Source organism: Xenia sp. Carnegie-2017, unplaced genomic scaffold (genome assembly GCF_021976095.1).
Source record: "Xenia sp. Carnegie-2017 unplaced genomic scaffold, XeniaSp_v1 HiC_scaffold_20, whole genome shotgun sequence".
In the NCBI taxonomy this organism is placed as follows: domain Eukaryota; kingdom Metazoa; phylum Cnidaria; class Anthozoa; order Malacalcyonacea; family Xeniidae; genus Xenia; species Xenia sp. Carnegie-2017.
The window spans coordinates 16,489,288-16,507,659 of NW_025813483.1; the positions used below are offsets into that span (position 1 = coordinate 16,489,288).

The 18,372-nt window shown below is 35.2% G+C and overlaps 4 protein-coding genes across 7 annotated transcripts; 1 reads left to right on the plus strand and 3 right to left on the minus strand.

Moving 5' to 3' along the window:
- Nucleotides 1-86: 86 nt before the first annotated feature.
- Nucleotides 87-728, minus strand: LOC124441793. Its single transcript, XM_046992259.1, has one exon. The coding sequence runs from the start codon at nt 726-728 to the stop codon at nt 87-89; it is 642 nt and encodes a 213-aa protein (XP_046848215.1).
- A 6,566-nt stretch (nt 729-7,294) lies between these two features.
- Nucleotides 7,295-11,042, plus strand: LOC124442752 (lysophosphatidylserine lipase ABHD12-like). Its single transcript, XM_046993239.1, has 14 exons — nt 7,295-7,425; nt 7,761-7,882; nt 8,191-8,290; nt 8,352-8,432; nt 8,522-8,552; nt 8,639-8,684; nt 8,889-8,924; nt 9,093-9,186; nt 9,292-9,329; nt 9,436-9,515; nt 9,656-9,726; nt 9,904-9,982; nt 10,122-10,237; nt 10,310-11,042. Exons 1-14 carry the CDS (start codon nt 7,328-7,330, stop codon nt 10,329-10,331), a joined length of 1,014 nt encoding a protein of 337 aa, XP_046849195.1. The 5' UTR covers nt 7,295-7,327; the 3' UTR covers nt 10,332-11,042.
- Nucleotides 7,513-12,038, minus strand: LOC124442756 (Parkinson disease protein 7 homolog). 3 transcript variants are annotated; one of them, XM_046993247.1, is made up of 9 exons: nt 11,900-12,010; nt 11,713-11,814; nt 11,551-11,652; nt 11,307-11,366; nt 11,171-11,240; nt 11,025-11,105; nt 10,663-10,826; nt 10,564-10,595; nt 7,513-7,685 (listed from the first exon to the last, which is right to left on the minus strand). In XM_046993247.1, exons 2-7 carry the CDS (start codon nt 11,806-11,808, stop codon nt 10,669-10,671), a joined length of 567 nt encoding a protein of 188 aa, XP_046849203.1. In that variant the 5' UTR covers nt 11,809-11,814; nt 11,900-12,010; the 3' UTR covers nt 7,513-7,685; nt 10,564-10,595; nt 10,663-10,668. The 3 variants fall into 3 exon arrangements, with proteins under 3 accessions (XP_046849203.1, XP_046849202.1, XP_046849201.1); XM_046993246.1 differs by lacking the exon at nt 10,564-10,595 and having other exon boundaries at nt 11,904-12,038; XM_046993245.1 differs by lacking the exon at nt 10,564-10,595 and having other exon boundaries at nt 11,900-12,002.
- Nucleotides 12,039-12,277: 239 nt separating this feature from the next.
- Nucleotides 12,278-18,064, minus strand: LOC124442751 (eukaryotic translation initiation factor 5-like). Of its 2 annotated transcripts, XM_046993237.1 has the most exons (11): nt 17,995-18,064; nt 17,756-17,865; nt 16,102-16,363; nt 15,882-15,963; nt 15,584-15,756; nt 14,968-15,110; nt 14,595-14,724; nt 14,321-14,482; nt 13,134-13,289; nt 12,871-13,038; nt 12,278-12,690 (listed from the first exon to the last, which is right to left on the minus strand). In XM_046993237.1, exons 3-11 carry the CDS (start codon nt 16,174-16,176, stop codon nt 12,457-12,459), a joined length of 1,323 nt encoding a protein of 440 aa, XP_046849193.1. In that variant the 5' UTR covers nt 16,177-16,363; nt 17,756-17,865; nt 17,995-18,064; the 3' UTR covers nt 12,278-12,456. The 2 variants fall into 2 exon arrangements, with proteins under 2 accessions (XP_046849193.1, XP_046849194.1); XM_046993238.1 differs by lacking the exon at nt 16,102-16,363.
- Nucleotides 18,065-18,372: the final 308 nt, after the last annotated feature.

Below are 18,372 nucleotides of genomic sequence, written 5' to 3' on the forward strand. Positions count from 1 at the left end.
ATTACATAACTTATTCCCAACACACTCCCCCTATACATCTGAAGATAAGATGTATATCTAAATGGATTACTGTTCTAGGAAGTGTTTCAAATCTCTTCGTTTTCTTCGTCAGCAATCGATTTGATGATCCCCGCTGCATTTTCAGCTGCCTTACGCTTTGGCTTGAATGGTTGAGCGTCTGGATTAAGATCAGGTCTCTCTTCATGGCTCTGTCGATCACAAGCTAATTCCATTGGGTAAAGCAATTGAACTGGTCGTTCTAGGTTTCCATTTGGCGTTTTCAACATTACCCCACGTATCACTCCATCTCTTCCTGGATATGTCTCTATAACGATCCCAAGAGGCCATTTCCCTCTATTCTTTTCGTTGGATTTGATCAGCACGACGTCTCCTACGTTTACAATGAACTTTTTAGTCCCATGACTCATGTTATGTCGTTCTCGCAGTGCAGTGAGGTATTCTTTCGACCATCTTTTCCACAAGGCTTGTTTGCAAGATTTCAAGTATCTTGCCCTCTTACGTAAGTCCGGATCACTTTCGACCCATAATTTCTGTTCTGGCAGATGATTGGATCTCTGGAATAAAAAGAGCTCGGGTGTCAACACCGGCAGTTGAACATCGTCTTCAACATAACTGAGCGGTCTTCTATTGATTTGCACTTCAACGTCAAGTATCACTTCACACAGTTCTTCCCACTTCAGATTTGCGCCTCCAATTGTCTTATACATCGCTTGTTTGACAATTCCTATCAGCCGCTCGAACTGCCCTCCCCACCATGGTGCTCGGGACAAGTTAAACTGCCATTTAATGTCGAATTCCTCCAAATAACCTTGAAGACGTTCCTCCTTTCGTAAAGTATCAATCCACTTCGCAGTTTTTATGAAGGTGCCCCCATTGTCTGAATAGATCTTCCTGGGTCTTCCTCCGAGCAATGAACCGTTTCAAACTTGGTATGAACGTGGAAGCAGATAGGTCCGGCATCATGTCCAAGTACACTGCTCGAGTTAGACTACATGAAAACAGCGCCAGATACGCTTTGCAATCCTTGCTTGACTTCCCTTTGTAACGTATTGGTCCCGGAAATCTACGCCAATCACCTCGAACGCTGTTTCGCCACAAGTCCGGTCCTCGTAACTTTCCAGGAGGGGTGTGGGAACTGATGTCGCTCGATATCTTTACAACCAAAACACTTTCTAACTTTCTTTACAAGGCTTCTTAACTTCGGTATCCAATACGTCTCTTACAGCAGCCATTGTCAATCCAACACCTCCATGTAACGTTTCACGATGCAACTTTTCCACTACTCTTTGAGCTAGCAAGGAATCTGTGGGAAGGTAGATAGGATACTGACCCACAATTCGGCCACGACATTCTAAAATCCCTTCTGTATTGCGCGTAAGATTAAGTTCTTTGCATTGTTGCTCGTACTTTGGTTGTAATTGACCTTGCTTTTGGGCTTGTTTGACAAATTTCATCTTAGCCTCTTCAATCTCGGTAAAGGATAATGGTCCTGTTCTCTTTTCCCTTGTGTACAATTGTTTACGAACCTGAAGAGCCATGACGACACTCTTAGAGCTCGTTTAGTGAGCATTTTCTTAATAACTGTTCCAGAACATCACCACTGTACTGTTTTGTTGTCATTGCGATACTTTTTGGGAGACTGTCGCTTCTGCTTCTGTTGCAGTAGTTGAGTTGTGGTTATATTAGTTGGCCATCTGCTCATATCAGATAACCATTCTGGACCGTAGAGCCACGTCTGATTTAATTTCCCACCCTGCTGGCCAAATCTGCAGGATTTTCGGATGTGGGTACATATCGCCATTTTATTTCAGGATGTTGGTGTATCTTACGGACACGGTTTGAGACAAACTGCTTATACTGGCCCCGTCCAAGTATCCAATGCAAGGCGACAGTGCTGTCTAGCCATGCAAAACTTTGCGGCCGTGACAAATGATCCAAAGCGTTTCGCACATTCACAAGAAGGTTCGCTGCCATGTGGGCTGACACAAGTTCTAGCCGTGGAACAGTTAGGTCCTCTTTGCCAGACGACTTTTACCAGCAACTAGAATTTGAGTAGTTCCCGATTCTTGATGAATAACTGAGTACACTGCAGCTCCTACACCTTGTGTGCTAGCATCCCGAATGCGTGCAGCTCTAAAGACTTGATTGGTTCTCGGAACCCAGCTAATGATCGCGGAACACTTACTTCACACGGAAGATTGCTCTCCCAGCAGTCCCATCGATACTTCAAAGAATGGCTTAGCCGTACATCCCACAAGAGCTTCTCCTTACAGATATCACGATAAATTATCTTTCCTCTAGAATTAAGGGTGATGTAATTCCCAAAGGGTCATAAACCTGAGCCAATCTACTCAGTACTTCACGTTTCGTTTTTGCCGATTTCTCTGATGGGATCACTATGGAAATCTCGTCACTTTTCTTTTTCCATAACAGTCCCAGCACTTTAGATTCTCCAGATTTAGTTCCAAGTTGTTGTTTTGCTAAAGTTTCTTCTTCATCATCCTTTTCTTCTTCATCTGCTTCAAGCTCATGGGCATTTGAGTTCCACTTATGTAAATTGAAATTGGCGTCGTTGAATACATCGATTGATTTCTTTTCCTTTCCTTGGCTTTGTCTACTGTTTGTCCCCCACTAAGCAGATCGTCGACATACATAGATTTCTTCAGTTCCTCAACGATATCTGGCATCTTTGTTTTCCAAGTTTCTAGGTGATGCTCTAGCACTCCCCAAGCAGAAATGGGGAGCAAGTTAGCCGAAGACGACTCTTGTGAATCTATATGTCAAGGGTTCAGGTTGACTGTCACTCTTCCAGTGAAACCGTAAGGCATCTCTTTCTTGTTCTTTTATTCGGATCTGGAGGAATGCCTTTTCTATATCGCCACAAAGTGCAACTGGAAATGAACGATGATGAACCAATACGCTCCAAAGCTTATTCTGTAACGGCGGGCCTGGGTAAAGGCAATCATTCAAGGATGGAGCACTTGGAGTCGCTCGAGCGGATGCATCGTAAACTACACGGATTTTCGTTGTTTGTGCAGCTTCACGTATCACGGGTTTATGAGGTAAGTAGAACTCCCTACCCACTGGGGCCTGGTTACAAGTTCAACTACCCTTTGCTGACTTGTTCCTCAATAATCCTGTTATACTCACTGGCCATTCCTTCCCTGTCTAATCTCTTTACAAGACTGTTGAGGCGTCGCAAACTTCCTTCTTTGTAAGATGGTAAGGAGGATGGTTACCTCGCCACAGTAGACCAGACTCGTACCAACCTTCTGAACTCCTGACCAATTGCTCCTTAAACTCTCCATACACTGAGGTTTGATCGTGTTCTGAGGTGTCGGCAAGTCCTAAAACATCCAACCGCACAACTTCTCATAATCCTTTGAGTGGTTTGTGTTAGTAACATATGATTGTGATCAAATTCTTTTCCAGGGGACATCACGAACCATCCCAGCTTGGTCAACTCCGCGATAGGTTCGCCATCTTTACCTATTCGGGGACGATTCTTTGTTTTATTCTGGCATACCCTCCCCAAGAACTACATGTACTGGAAGCTGAGCCTTCGTGTCACCATCTTGGATATCAACCCCTTTAAGTGTGAGTATTTGGAAATCATATGGCTGTATTGGGGGTTTTTTACTGATAAAAGTTCACTTTTTTCCACTTTAATTAAATCTACTTCCATACCAAACTCTCCATCGAGGGACTCCACTTTAGTTGCATAGGTCTCCAGACGTTCTACACTACTACTCAGGAGCATGTCCACTTGTTTTGTTGTTATGTCAGCAGGTTTCATGCCAAGGACACTTACCAACTTTGCAGATGCATACGAGCTGCCAGCCCCAGAATCAACTAACGCTCTGCACATGATCCCATTAACCTTTACAGTCAAGATTGGGAAGACTCTTCGTTGGTTTTGTTGCAGTCATCAGGGTTTCTTCCCCATTGCTTGTTCACACAAAGAAGTATGATGCCTTCTCTCAATGTTGACAGGTTATTTTACTTGTACAATCGGCTGCTCTATGCCCTTCTCCGTACAGTTGAAGCAGCGCTTTTTGCCAATATTTGTTTCCTTTCGTTGATATCCGTCACCTTTGAGCAGTCAACTGATTTATGATCGTTTGCATCGCAATATACACATTTTCGCTGACCGAATTTGGTGTTGAATACTCTTTCACGGGACTGTTTCTATTTTCCTTCCTTTCTCCTTCACATATAGGGTTTCTAGGGTTTCGCCTAGTCCATAATGTTAAGGCTTCTATTAGCTTAATGTAATCCCATTCATCCCAGTTGGGATCGGTACGAACCAAGTCGCTTCTTATACCAGACAATTTGTCCAATGTCATTGCAACACTTCCATTGATCTGCTCCAGTTTTCCCATAGTTTCTAAAGACTGTACGCAATAGGTGAGTCTTTCGAGAATTTATGCACCTTCTGTACATTGGCATCTGGTATGTTGGGTAAGTCAAGAATTTCTTTGGTGTAGGCTTTAATCACTTCTGACTCCTTTCCATACTTTGACTGAAGTATACTTTTTGCTCGGTTATACCCTTCACTAGTGAAAGGTAGTGCTTCTATGGAATACTTGACATGTTTTTCAAGCAACTCTCTCAAGTATGAAAATTTTGTTACATTGGAAATATTTGATTTGTCAATAGTCTCGCTGAACTGGTTCCAGAATCTTGGCCAATCTTTGTAGCTTCCGTTAAATTTTGAAATCACTAGCTTTGGTAGTTTAGCTTCCAGATTGCCACTAATTGTAGAATTCATTTCTCCTGTCTCTTCTGGTTTGTCCCTCTTGGACTCTTCCAATTGAGTCTTGTAGTGCAGCTTGGTTTCATACAACTCTTTCTCGAAATTCAACTGATCCTTTCTTAAATGTGCTTTCTTACTTTCATTCACTTCCATAAGCCACTTGCGTAATTGTTCTATTGCATTGTCAGCTTGACCGATGGTATTTTCTATCGATTCCTCCCACTCGGAAATGCTTTCGACTTTTCGCCGCTAGCTATTTTCAACCCTTCGACTGTACGTTTGGCGGTATCTGCTTCTTTTACTAATTCATTTAACGCATCACGATGTCTTTCGATTCTCCCGTGATTATCTGACGCAAGAATTCTCTCAGTTTTCCCGCAAGTGATCGTAATATGCTTGAGTTTTGCTTCAGTGCTAGCTCCGCAGCTTCCTGCTTCGACATGTTTCAATACGAATTCTTGTTCTTGATCGAACTATTTTCACTTATCCCGTCGGAGGTGCCACGTTTTGTGAATCTTGCCCGTCGCCCAGGCAATATTCCCTTTGAATATGTCGAATAGATGCAACAACTCAAGCTTTTGAATAACGAAATTTTTATTCCCTGGCAATGTTTATCAAATACGTATATCGCTCACTCACTCAGACTCTCTCTTCAACTCATTTACAACAAAACATCAATCAAAATTCTTTTAAGCCTATTGGTTAACGAAATTAAACCAACTAAGGAGAATTTGTCTCTCTGTCAGTAGGACATTCAATTACATAACTTATTCCCAACAGGTACAAGGTCTACAAATCGACGCCGTTAAGCAGATTTCTTCAACATATACCATACCAACTTTTCTGGTGAAACTACAAAACGTTTTTTACTACACTTTCATAACTACTTTTAAAGCAAAAATCGACAGCTGGCACTCTCGTAGAAGCCAGATTGAAACGCTCCATTAAGCACTTGAAAATTCAAATATTGTGTCGATATAAATTCTAAACACTACATAAAACACAAATTATATCTAGCGCCATACTTAACACTGAAAACGGAAAAATGACATTTTCATTACGACGAACATCTGTAAAAGGCAAAGTTTTTTTGGCACTATTTGTGGGAATCTTCTTGCTAAATTTTATCATTTTACCGAAAGTTTATCCATATGGCTATTTTCATTATCTTTTTGGCATAAGGATAGTCATCCCGCGTGAGTGCAAGCCAGAAGACGAGAAGTACTATCTAACATTAACGGCAATAGTTAGAAATCGAGCAAGATTCATGCCAGAGTGGATTGAATTTCATTTGATGCAAGGAATTGAACATGTATATTTATATGACAACAACTCGACTGATAATCTGAAAGAGACGTTGATGCCATATGTTCGGGAAAATTTAGTAACAATTACACCGTTCTATCACAAAGTTATAATTCTTTACGATGGAACAGTTGAAATTCTAACTCAAAAGCTGTATATGAAAGACGCGATTGAAAAGCACGCTTGTGAAACTCGTTGGATGGCGATGTTGGATTCGGACGAGTTTATTTTGCCTGGAGAACGTCAAAACACGACTTTGCCTCAAATTCTAATAGATTACGAAGAATATGCAGCTTTAGTCATGCCTTGGCTAATTTACACTTCAAATAACTGGATACAAACACCAAAGAATCGTTTACTGATCGAAGCCTATACTCAACGTTGGCAAGAACCAAAACATACTTGGAAACAGATTATTCAACCAAAACATACAGTTTGCGTATACTCTGCTCACAATTTTGGATATGCGTTTCCTTACAGTGCTGTCAACGAGAAAAAAACGAGTTTTGCTAACTGGCCATCGATGTTAAACGGAATGTTATTAAGAAACTTTTTGACGTCAAAGAAATATTACACCTATGATATTATCCGACTTCATCATTATAAACTTCGCTCTGCTGAGCAATGGGAACGTAGAAAGATGACAGGAAAAATCACGGGAAACGATCTTGGCCGAGGAAGGCTTGCGATGAAAGCACATTGGGACGAGTTTTTTCACATGGAAACCGTCCCATCACAGAAAGACTACACGACAGTAAAATATATTCATCGTTTGAAGGAAAGAATAAAACAAAGATATTCCTAGCTTTTATAGCGCCATCTAATCATTCTCTCAATTACAGCAAACAGGGCCGAAACTGGGGGAGTTACACTTTCGAAAGAAATCAATCGGGAGAATAAATATTCACCGTTACCCACCCCAGTTAGCGTTCTAGGCACGGCCCCGACAGCAAACACTTGAATTTGTAATAAGTTTTCAGTTGAAAACATCATTTTGCCCGATAAAGTGGCACAATTATCAAAATAACAAAATTGATCACTGACGTCATGATTATCGATTCTTTATTATGAACCAATCCTTAAAAAATCAGATTAGCGATAATTGATTACTGTACAGAATTCAGTGGACGTGGACTTTGATCATGCATATTTACTACATGCATTTTTATGTCAAAATCCCCAAATCTTCAAATTCGAAATGCATTCATTATAGTCTTATATTTTATTCATGTTTGAGAAAAGAAAATGTCTCACCAACGAAAAAGAAAAAATGTGTCACTTGACGGAACAAAGAAACCGCTTGTTGGGGAACACAGAAGCGAATTGCTTTTAAATGGAGAGAAGTATGAAATTTTTAAAGTAATACAGTTGAGCAAGTCACAAAAGCAGAAATCTCTTAACTCTTGAATCAAATAAATGCAACAAAAGTATTGCTTTGATTAACTATGTATTAAGTGATATGGAATATGACAAAATAATATGGTTTTAGTAAACACTCAACTCCACATATTTTCTAAGCCATCCAATGATATGGTTTTCAACATCACATAAACGTTTTAATACAAGTTGAAGTACCAATGATAACCATTGCTTTCACACAATTCTGTTAAAAAGAAAGCAAAATTCAAATGAGAATTGTTCATATCATATACTTTCCTCATATAAATTGCTTTTTTAGGGCTAACGTTGCAAAATGGATTAAAAAACTGCTTGTTTTTCTTTGCGCTATTTACTGCTTACCGCTTATCTTCCTGTGCTTGAGTGCAACATTTAGACATCAGCTAGTTTTCTTAAATTATGGTGAGTAAATACAATTGCATACAGTTCTAGTGTAATTAAATAGTTACCATTAATATGATATTGTTATAATACATGACAAACCTTCTACTCGTGTTTAAATTTTATATCAACATGTAAATTAAGTTGCTGTTGAAGAACATAAATTACAATTAAGAAAGTCTAAGTTTACATTAACAGATGAAAGAGTATTTGCTCCTGCATATATTTTGAATCTATGTAAGTTGACTAGTAAAAGATTATGTTGAAAAATCTTATTTGTTAGCTCAAAAAAATTGTAAAATTAATATTTTCTAACAATTTCATTGCAGTAAAGAATCCTTTTGCCAACTATAATCAACCTGAAGATTATGGTTTGCCTGGATCATTGAACATTTATGTTAAAGGAAATTCAGGAATGTTAGGGGTGTGGTGAGTACATTTGATGCACTCAACAAATTCATGTATTCTGAACATCAATGTTTTATGACAGGCAAATTCCTGCACGCGGCTCTTCCTCAATTGATGATGGTAAACCAATAATATTGTATATCCATGGTAATGCCTTTGCAAGGTAGAAGAGTCCCTTACTTTAAACTGCATAATTTGAATTATATTTGTATTATAAACAATAATTATTAAATAGTTATAATACTGTTTCAGAGTGGCCAGACACAGAGTTGGATTATATAAGGTGATCTAATGTGTCAGTCAATATTATCTTATTTAGGCTAAAGAAACGAAATAAAATTAATAAATTATTTTTGCCTTAAATACCAGGTATTAACATCTTTGGGCTGTCATGTCATTGCTTATGATCACAGAGGTAATTAGAACATTTGTTTACAAAGATGTTTGAAATTATCAAGAAGAAAAGTAAAAATATCTCTGGTCCGAATACCTTCACAAAAACTGCAACAAAAAAGTTCTTGAAATGAAATAAAATGTTTTTTTAACACCAAATGCAAATGTAAAAGACAAGCACATATATTTAAATAAATTATACATTGACACGATTCAATATCTACAGGATATGGTGACTCTGATGGCAAACCTAGTGAGAAAGGTATGTACATTTTAGAACTGTGCAACTTTAAAGAAATGTGTAACTTTGAGAAACATACAACTTTAAAAAGGCACATCTTTAAAATAGGTGCTATTACATTTTTCAATAAATTCATGATTCAGTGTTCACTTAGTCTTTTCTGATAAGTCATGTTTTGAAATGTTTCAGGTCTAATAGAGGATAGTGTAGTCATGTTTGAATGGATAAAATTGAATACAAAAAACCAACCAATATTTGTTTGGGGTCATTCTTTAGGATCAGCGTACGTATGTAGTATTATTGGGAAAGAACACCTCAAATGATTTTATAAAACTTTAAACTGAAACATTTAATGAACATGTCAAAGTTAAATTTATTTTAAATTCAGAGTGGCAGTAGCGTTATCAAATATCTTGTCCAAAAAAGGTAGGACAAGACAAAACAAAATTTTGTAGATACTTGCATTTTGCAAAATTAAAAAACACCCAACATTTCTTTTTCTGACACTTTCTTTTATGACATAAATGTATAGAAACTGACGTGAAAGGACTGATACTAGAATCGCCATTTATAAACATGAGAGACGCCGCATTTAACCATCCTCTGGCTACAGTATGCTAGATTTTCTTTAATATCAATACATATAAGAATTTGTGTGAAAGGTTTACAGCTGAAAGCTACAAGAATCTATGATACATTGCTTACTGTTCTTTTTCATAGAATTATGTTAATGTAAATTTCCAATATTTTAGCCCTATAGATTTTTGCCATACTTCACTTATGCATTTCAAGAAATAAATGAGATGTTTAAAAGTGACGAAAAGTATGTAATGATAGATATTATACAATTATTATAATTTAATTACATAAAAAGGTGACTAGATCATATGCATAAATATGTTGAAGTAAATGTGGCAATTAAAGTTCTCACATGAAATAATGCAATATATATATAATTTTCGTAAATCAAACTCTTATTAAGAATTTTTTCTTTGTTTAGGATTCGTGAAGTAAAATATAACATATTGTTCCTGCATGATCATAATGATATTATCGTAAAATTTGCTTCAGGAAAAAAGGTAATAATGAAATTTAATTCTCGTGTGTATGAGCAACTAAAAAATTGTCTTTACATCATTCTTAACCAAGTTTTCTACTCACTTTCACATATCAACAGTACATTATAGCAAAAGGCTAGTCTTTATTGTGTTTATATAGTTGTATAATGAGGCGATGAATCATAAAACAGCAGGTCAATTAATTGAATTTAAAGAATTTACTGGTTTTTCACATACAAGAATCTACATTTCAAAAGATCTACCAGACATACTAAGGTGTGTAGTTACAAACAATGCTATGTCTTAATTGATTTCATGTTCTGTTTGTTTTGTATTTGTTGTTTATAGAAGTTTTATGATGCAGACATAAAGAAGATGTAAGTTGGTCATAGCTGATGGAATACTGAATGTTTGATTATTTTGTGTTGAATTCATATGCGTACGGAGGGGGGGGGAGTTTAAAGATTGAAAAGTTGGCAAATTTAACATTAGTCAAGCAAAAATACTACAGAACCTTTGTAAGTTGGGGGAAATGTTTACTGCCCCCCCCCCTGAAATGATAGCTCCAGTATGCCTATGGTTAAATTATCATAGTATTTTACCTTGATGTGATGTAAGTCGTGAGCAAATATACCTAAAAGCAATCTTTTGTGTCAATTGATCCATGCAAAACATACTGTGAATATATAGAGTGTACTTACAGTTTGTTATTGCAACAACATTGGTGCAGCTAAACCATCAGCAACTCCATCGTCTCCTCTGACAGCTCTTACAATTTCTATAGCAAACTCAAATGCAGTTCCTGGTGCACGACTTGTTATAAGTTTTCCATCAATACATACTCGGTCCTCAGAATATTTGTAATCTATTGAAAAAGAAATTTTAGTGGCTGTAAATAATACTGTATGTATATTATGGTCAGATTATTGAATTGTGTCTTCATCATAAGTGTAAGTGATGTCCAATCTTTATTCTTTACAAACTTCAAGGTATACTTGTATTGTGTCTTTATTAGGACAATAATCTCATTCTAGACAACTATCACTATGAAATATATTAAAACCTTTGAATTTGTCTTTAACTGATGGATATGATGTTAAAGCTTTACCGACTCCAATACCATGTGCAGCAAGAGCAGTAGGACCTAAGTTATGGAAGAATTTGCTCAATTTTTGATACAATATCTTGCAGAAGATATGAATTGTCAACCTGCACAGATAGCAGCAATGATGCGATCCGCTTTTTCCTGCTCTTGTAAAACACTTTTTACTTTTTGTGACTACAAATAAAAGCAAGAAAAGCCAACAAGTTCCATGATTAAAGTGAATTTACTTGGTCAAAATACCTTTCCCAATCTTTCAGCTCCACCAAGTCCCCCGGGCAAAATGACTGCATCAAAAGGTGCCTACAAATAGTGACATTGAATGATTGGTTTTCCTTTTTTATCTTGAAATTAAAACACCTTGTTCGTATTTTATATTTCCATAACATCAATGCAACAATAAAACCTGTCTTTGGTTTGTGTTTATCTGAACTTTAAGGTCAATTTCCAAGATAGTGAAAATGCATTGCATTGATACAAACCATACCAATTTGTGCGCATCTTCCAAACTTAAATCGGGTTTCACGACAACTTTACGACTGCACTGAACTGGACCTTCTCCGTTCAACCCAGCAATGGTCGTATCAACCTATAAACATATCTAAATTCAACGTACGTTTTGCAGCTATTAACGTTTAATAAATGCGACCTTTCCACGACGAAGCACATCTGCTGTTATTACTGTCTCCATTTCTTCTGCACCTTCAGCTAAAATTATTAGCGCCCTACCTTTCGTAGTTGCCATGTTGTACTACAAAAGAGTCGAACATTTAATGCTACTTCGACGAATATCGCAGTTTTGCACTCCTATGTGGAATCTTACTGCTAATATTTACTTACTACGCTTGAAATCACCAAAAACTTTTCACGTTCAATCTATAAAGCATAAAGTATTCACAAATTGAACAAACTATGTTCAACACCAATATGTTCTTACATACGGGAAAATAGACCTTTGATCACTGTCATTCGTCGTCCCCACCACTGGTCCCCACTCACCAAGAAGGGCCAGGGGGCATCTTAAAAATGTGAGGGGTGAGAAAGGGGGAAGGGACGTAACCTTAGAAAGTACTGGCCCAGTTGTGCATTAATCATATAATACCAGTTTTTTGAAATTCAACATAACTTATAATATCTTTTATCTACTTACCCTGTTACAAAATACTTAACTGTAAATAATATTTAACATTAAGGCCTAAAAAATAAGCAACTGCTTTAAAGCTTTTCTGCAAGTATTTGCCATTTTTTTAAAAACAGGATTAACAACATGTCAGATGAAAATTAGTGCAATGAATTGAACAATCTTAATATTAACGATATCACGCATACATTTCAAAATCATAAATAGTAAATCAAAAAGTGTTTGTATCTAATTTTTCAAAAAGCTTTAAAATTAAATATCATCAATATCAATATCGCCATCATCTTCTTCAGCCTTTGACTCATTCAATTTTTGTTGTGCCATAATTTTTTCCTTTTCGACAGCTGTAGCATACACAACGTCAACATCATCGTCTTCTTCTTCTTCACTTGATTCTTCTTCGGCCTCTCGTAACCACTTAATGAATGGTGCTGCTTTTTCGTGGATTTGACCACTAATTTCCTTACTCACATATTTCTTGGAAACCTTGAAAAAAAATCTAAGACATTAATAGCTTGAAAATGGATACCGTTTGTATGAACACAAGTTTGTATGACACAAGTTTGTATGACACAAGAATGATACGTACAATACAGATCTACCATTAATTACGACAGATGAGATATTATCTTTATCTCAACCTTGTCATAAAGAGAGCAAACCTACTTTTGGCGCCCATTCCAAGAGAACTTCTTCATCAACAAAATCTTTCTCGTAGAGCAACTGAAGCAGTCTAGGAACTTTAACCATAAGTTTTATTGGGAACGATTTTCCCACCAGTATCTCGAAAGCACCCAAAAGATGCTTCTGTGCCTTATGATTGTTGATTAAGAACTAAAACAAGTTTTAAAAAGAATTAAAATCATTTTCGACAAACAAAATTTAATAATGTTCGCTGCAAGATACTTAGTGTTACATTCTTATAGTACCTTCTTGAATAGAGGTGCATATTTGGATATTTGGCTGGCCATGTCTGCGTCGAAGCACAATTCTGCTAAAATAAGTACAGCTTTGTCCTTGACTTCAAGACGTTCGGCTTCTGCAACGATGGCTTTGGATGCAAAGTCGTTCTGTTTCTTTTTATTCTGTGGTATAGAATTTAAAGAAAATTTAAAGAAAATAGATTTTATTTTTGAAAAGACATGTGTCGCTTCTATGCATAAGAGGGTGAGTAAAAAAAGCAGACAATTTTCAAATGTACATTTAATGTAGACGACGAGTTTTTTGAGAATAGACATGTTTCGACATCTCATCATGCCATGCCATCTTGAGTGTGAATGAATAAAAGTAATATTTATAAAACTCTGTATCATTTATGTATTTATTCATTTATATTAAAGATGGCATCATAAGCTGTCAAAACATGTCTATTTTCAAAAAACTGGTCGTCTATATTAAATGCACAGTAATGTCATTTAGAATTCTATTGACAAACATTGCGTAGAAAGAATAGCAGTCGGTAATAATAATAATAATAATAAGGACTTTATTTGAAGAGGGGGACACGTAACAGCTGAAAAGCTGACAAACCTGTGGCCCTCTAACTAGATTATACAGCATTACAAAAAAAAAACTGATAAATGAATAAATATATAAATAATTACAAAATTCTATGATAAAAATAGCAGGACACATAAAAAATATTCAGAAAGATAAAATTAATTTATAAAAAATTAAAATTAAAATTAGGTAGTGTGCTATTGCTTAATATTGTTTCAAAGTTGTCCAGGTTTTTATATGAGCTTATAAAATGCTTTTTCACAGCTGTTTTGAATAGATTTATACTAGGCTTTTTTTTGATATCATGGGGAAGGCTGTTCCATAACTTAACTGCGTCAACACTGAATGCCTAATAGAGAAGAAAATGATTGTCCTGTTACAGGAGATGTTCCTAAGTCTTAAAATAAAAAAATCACTCGACTTTATATAAAGGTGAAAGGACGTCAATACAAAACATTTTACATAATACATTTTTTTGTAATGGCTCCGTTAAAGGTCATACGCTGCTAGGCTATCGCTATCTGCCTGGCAAATCTCTGATCATTTTTTATGCAATGATTGAAAATAAAATACTTCCTGAGCAGTTAGTAAGATAGAGGATAGATAAAAAATGTACCTCTACAAAAGTGTAGAAAAGTTGAAGCCTTTCTTGTTCAGTCAATTCAAGATCATCTGTCATTGTTAATCCTTTAGTACGCATGGACAATCCTTCAAGTTCACGAGCTTTTACTGCTGCCTCACTTGTATCCTCACTCCAATCATCGTCACCAAAATTATCCTATTTAAGTAAAATATCCACTGCTTTCAATACACCGCATTCAGAATATGAGAAGAACTTTTTATGAACTTGTCATACAAAAAAGATTTAAAATGCTTCAATTAAAACATACATTTTGAGCAGATGGTGCATCAGCAACAGGTTTGCTGCCTTTAGATTCATGACCAGGACTTGCATTACCATTTTGCATCTTTGTCTGGCTGTTGTTTTGCCCTTTCTTGTCACGTCGATTTTTCTTGTCCCTATAAAATGTCAATTATGTAATTACTGTTGATATCTCAAGTAGTCAAGTTAGAATAATGAATAATCATCTAGATTTTATAAAGTTCATCTCAATGTCAAATAGGAAGCCAAGTGTAAGATTTCTACATAAAGATAAAAACATTCATACATCTTAATAAATTTTAATCTACTATTCATCAATTCCACAAACATGCACGGTTTGTGAAAAATGAAATTCTTCAAGATTTATTAGTAATCCGTACTTTTTTGACGGGGTAGAATTTTCTTCTTGTCCAGGAGGATTCTTGAGGATAAATGTGATCAAACGATGAGTCAAAGATATCACACCAGAATAACCACAAGCAACACATTTCTGACCAATTTTTTCCTTCTTTGCTTCAACATGCTGTAAATATTTGAAATGGTCACATAAAACTGAAGAATTTTTAAAGAATAAAATTTAATGTTAAGCAGTGCATCAAAAATAATTTAGTGTGTCAAAGTAGAATAAAGAATAAAAACACCACATTGCCATTTTTCATAGCAATCTTGCACCATAGAACAAGAAAAAGCTTTTTCCAATGTTAAATCTTCACCATTTTTAAAACTTTTCATAGCTTAATGAACAATGAAGGATGATTACATCAAAAAGTATATATGTCATTTTTCCATAATTTCAAATAAGCACTATTGCTAATGTGCATTTAATATATACAATGAGTTTTTTTAAAAAACTTGTATATATTAAAAGCGCATATATGTAATTGCTAAATGAATTACGTCAAGAGACATTATACTTAATAAAAACATTCTATTCCTGTAATAAGAGATGATATAATTTGCAAACTTCTATAAAGGAGATTTAAAACAAAAACATACCAAATTGGTCTCAGGATTTTCACAAGCTGGGCAAAGAACAAACTTTTGAATAAAGTCATCAAGTATATCCTGCAATTTTTCACCATCATGAGCACCATTCACAATGTACCGTTCATTTTTCAAGTCAATCTGTGTCTGGGCACCCAACTCACAGCCAAAAAACTTGGTTGGGTCTGCAATATCATATGTAATTGTAATGCTGTTAGCCGTATCAATTAACCCTCTATAAATAAATGAATAATACTCCTGGCCACAAAGACATCACACTAACACAATGGACTTTAAATAATGTACTTACATGCAGGTGGTCTGTTTAATGACTTTCCTATGTCCACCATGTTAACAATTACAGTCTTTATACCATTCCCTTTACCCTCAACCTATAACATCATTGTTTATAAAGAGGTTACAACATGAAAGAACTTGCGATGTGATTGAAATTAAACATTTTTTAACTATAGATAACATATTCAGATAACCAACTATTCATGTACACCTTTCTAACACAAAATATTCACCTTGGCAAGAAGTTTTGGCATTTTATATCGATAAAATGGATCATCATTTTTGCGATTAATGTTAACAAGAGACATTGTGAATTTGTTATAGAAAATGTTCTACTATTTTTGGACAGGCACAATTTGTGATCAAATGTTTGGAAACTAGACTTTTTCTTGAACTTTTTCATACAACTTCTGTCCCCAGTAGTCTCCTGGGATTCACAATTTGCCTTGTGGAAGCTTTGTAAATAAATTTTCCTCTTTTGTGGAATAACAATTCCTATACATATAGATAAAAACAAATTTTAAAACATGCTTTACATACAAGGTTTGATTTAGCAGCTTGCTATTCTTAATTTGCAAAAAAAAGAATAATTTTGCAAAAGCAAACTATACACTAAATAAGCTTTGCAATTTTACAAAATTCACTTTGCAATTAGTTAACCTTCCACGATCATAAGCACCTTAGTTCTTGGGTGCGCAATGTTTTGCTATGAGCGTGCATACGCACACAAATTTTGAAAAAATATTATTTCAAAAAAAAAAGTATCAAAATTTTTTCATGGAAACTGTCGAAAAAGTAAATTTTTGTCGTGAAAATATAGTGCAAAAGTCCCTTTTCAGGCATGCAAAAAATAGCAAAAATGAAACTCAGGCATGCAAAAATTTTTGTAAACTTTGATCGCACTAAAGTTCGCACTAAAGATGGCATAAAGTATGCTGAACATTGTGCGAATTAGTTGAGAAAAAATGATGTGCAATTTTTTTTGGCTAAAGTGTTTCTTTAGAGGCATAATCAAATTTGGCTTCTTTTTCTCACGTTATCAAAATTCCCTTTGGTTTATTTTTCAGATTTGGCTTATTTAAGTTTTTTTGTCGTCTTTTAAGAATCAAAATCAAAATGTTTTCTGATTTTACTGAAAATACTCAAAATAGCTGATGCCACAGACAGTATGTAACGGTTTAGAAAACAACGCAAATACCAAAATTGACATTAATAATGTATTACATTAATATTAATAATGTTATATTGTCATAAGCATATAAGCACCATATATGTTGACTGTTGACAGACAGACTGTTGACATGATGACATTGTGTCAACATGGATTTTAATGTCGTGCAGCGCAATCATTTATAAAGTAAAGATCAGTAAAGATTAAGCTTGAACACTTTTTCAATTTATGTGGTAGAAATCAATAAAGATGTTTTTTGCATATCGTTTGAAAAAGTGATTTACAATTGTTTTCATTTTAGCTAAAACGATGTGCAAATTGCACATTGCACACCGTTAATTTGCACACTGATGCTGAAACATGTTTGCTCTAAAGAAATTTGTCGTGTATTTTAAATGTTTTACGAATATTGTGCTCTCACAAAATTATACACCCAAAATAAGTGTGAACTAAGACATTAGAAGATTTTTGTTCCAGTCAAAACAATTAAAAAGATCATAGCCAATAAGACAAAAATGAAGCATATTTTCATAACTTTTTTTTCCATAAGAATTTCAATATAAATTATTCACAGGAAATAGTGAAACAAAATGGCCGACATTTATTTTCTCTTTTATATCCGGTTTTAACAAAAAATTTCAAACACATCAATGACTTTAGGAATATAGAAAAAGGAAAATAAGTATATAATATGAAATAAGACTAGCCTAGCTTACCTTTATTGCACAAAAACGTCATAAAAAACTTCGAAAGTGGTCAAAGTCCTATGATAAAATATACGCTTGTGTATTTTCACACGTGTGTCCGACTTGAAATGCCGGATAATCTACGAGAAAAATTACATAAACAGACAGTCAATCACATAAAACGTTTCTTCAATTACTTTTACAAGAAACTGCTACAATTTCCTATCTCTAAAAATAAAGAAAAAAGGTTTTAAAGTAAAATACTTTACCTTCTAAACGTCGATGAATTAGACTTGTTATAAAAGACAAGAAAGAATGATTATGAAACACCCTGTAATCAGGCAAATTTGCAGGCAAATCGTGATATTGGGGGATACCTAAGGATACAATTGTGGTAGGAGGTAGGCATTACTCATAGCATTACAAAGCTATTAGCATCAAAATACCACAATAAATTCTGGTTCCCACAGAAAAAAAAACATAAAATAATTGAACGAATCATAAAACCTTGAATGTGAAAGAGATTTAGACAAAATATCATGTATTCAAACACCGCTGAAAGGCGATAAAAATGAATAGTTATAGATCTGGGATATCTATGAATTGAACGGGTGACATCATCACTATCATTAATTTTGTACTTTTTG